Raw genomic sequence first — 2,358 nt, forward strand, 5'->3', positions numbered from 1 at the left:
CTGAACACTGGAAGGGGCAGACAGAGGCACCGTTTACTGTGACATGTACTGGCATTTTGACCGAGTCCCCAAATGAAACCCTGGCTCGGGACACATTTCTGCAGCGGCCTCGCTTCCCAGAAGCCTGTCCTAACACGGGCACGTTCAGTTCACTCAACGTTCGAGAACGGTAATGCGTCCCAGGTCTTCACACAAGGAGAGCAGGGGACAAGACATGTAAGAGTTCAGATGAAGACACAGAGAGAGCATTAAGCCAACGGTGGTTACGTGGGTAGATGCGCTTCTAATAAAACAGTTCAAGAGATGCACAAAGGATTGTTTTGCTTGAAGCATTTAGCCAGCAGTTAAAAGAAATCTGACTAATGGTTAGAGACATGTAAAGAGAAAAATCACTACAGCCTAAACCCTATTCATAGACCACGCAAGATACACTGCCAGAAGACCAAGGAAGTTAGAAATAACCTAAAGCAAGAAACAGCCGGGACACCACAGCGGATCACACGTGGCAAAGAAGGTGAGTGAACAGCCAAAGATTACTTAGCACATGCTATCAGAGCCAACAGATGGACGCGGGGAACGGGCAAGAGGGAAGATCGGGGCTGAGCACTTCCTTACGGAACGTCTAGCATTCTGATGCCTGTATGCACCTAAAAAAAGCTTTCTGTTTTATGTCTGATGGTTATTTTAAATGTGATCATTAAAAGCAACAGATAGATCTGCAAATGAAGGCTCGGACCTTTTCTGGGGGGAAGGAAGCAGCAGGTACCGTAAGTTTTAACCCCACTTCTCCCATCAAGCAGACATTGAGGGGGACAGAGAAGAAGAAAAGAGAAGCAGACAGGGTCCCTCTCTGGAGGCACTGTGGTACCAGGGGATCATGTCTCTGCTTCTCTGAAGAGGAGGCCAGAAGCCAGGCTCCTCTAGCCCACAGCGACAGACACGCAGTGTACCGGGCGAGAATGCCCGTCTGCACGCGGAAGGAGAGGCGGGCTGCTGCGGAGGGATGCAGCTGCTGAGACAGGCGCGTGCATACCTGGTTTGCACTCATAGAGGTCACAACACTCTCCCGGCTTCCCTGAGGCCTTTGACACTAGAATGTTCAGGTATCCCGGCTGGCAGACTTTGCGCAGGCAGCCCGCGGGGTCGCACACGCAGCGGCTGGGTAAGGGGCAGCACTTCCCGGGGGGAGCGTAGCCCTCGATCAGGACGGAGTCCTCAGGACAGCGCGGGGAGAACTGGACTTCACAGCGGGCCTTGGAGCAGTCCGGCTTCTCTTCTAAACGGGAGAGACAAAGTTTAGCACGTGCCGGGAGGCTGTGGGCCACTTTCCACAGAAGCACACGCAGTCCTAACGATCCAATGACTAACCAAAGAGGACGGGAGAGGAAGCAGTCTGGGGAAAACCCTCACAACCATGAACTCTCTCCCGAGATCTGCTCACGGACACCAGGATGGCAGGCTGAAGTTGCCTCTGTCTCCATCTTCCCTCTCACTTGTGTTGAATAATCAATGTCCAGCGTGTTGGCCAAGATGAAGACAGGCAAAGGGAAGACGCCTACACGGCCAGGAGAATCGGAACACTGAACTCAGTCCCTGACTAAATGAGAGATCCTTGCACTTAAAGCTGTTCTTTGAAAAGAGTGCACGCTTAAGTAACAAAATAGACCCACAAATAAATCACGGCTGCTTCAGGGACGGGAGATGGTGTACATGACAATCAGCATGGAAGAGCTCTGATTGTTGAGGAGACGAACTTATTAAGATTCTATGATGTGGAATCTCAGTAAGGTGGACGACGAGCCAAATTCCCATGTAATTTCCCTAAATGACACCTGGTATGTTTCTGTCTCCAGCAGAGATCCAACAAATGTGCCGCATTCTCTTTTCTCTCGTAGGATGCACTGATCCATCGGTGCACCTCAATTTTAGAAACAAAAACCGACCAAGCAAAGCCCTAGTTTCCGGAGCCATCAGTCCATTCCTCAGTTCCTTCGTTCACGTTTTTAAGAAACTTACATGAGCATTAATTAGGTCCTTGAGGAAAGACGGACATAAACCAGAAGCACATCATAGTAGCCTCAGGACCTTGGGGGAAGAGGGGAAGATGGTACCATGTAGTATTGGGGTACGTTATCATAAGCTCTGCCTTTCCTCATGTAAAACCCACACAGAATCACAAAGCAGGGTTAGACCTTGTTCACAGTCTTCTCGTTTAAAAACGCTCTTCTCTTTGTAGGTAAAGAAGCTGAAGCCCAGAGCTGAAGCCATGCGCCCGAGGTCAGCGGCGAGAACCCCGATCTCCTCACTCTCAGTTCTCCTGGTGCTTCATAGCACAAAAGCAGATCTATTTCCTAAGCC

The 2,358-nt window shown here is 50.3% G+C and overlaps 1 protein-coding gene across 1 annotated transcript in view; it reads right to left on the minus strand.

Annotated features, from left to right (window-relative positions):
• The window catches only part of CRIM1 (cysteine rich transmembrane BMP regulator 1 (chordin-like)), a 136,350-nt gene that overhangs the window by 93,988 nt on the left and 40,004 nt on the right, over positions 1-2,358 (minus strand). Inside the window, exon 3 of the mRNA XM_015572572.1 lies at positions 930-1,276. Within this exon, the coding sequence (XP_015428058.1) occupies positions 930-1,276 (347 nt within the window). The remainder of the gene's footprint in view (positions 1-929; positions 1,277-2,358) is intronic.

The sequence above is a fragment of the Myotis davidii genome, unplaced genomic scaffold (assembly GCF_000327345.1).
Source record: "Myotis davidii unplaced genomic scaffold, ASM32734v1 scaffold1149, whole genome shotgun sequence".
In the NCBI taxonomy this organism is placed as follows: Eukaryota; Metazoa; Chordata; class Mammalia; order Chiroptera; family Vespertilionidae; genus Myotis; species Myotis davidii.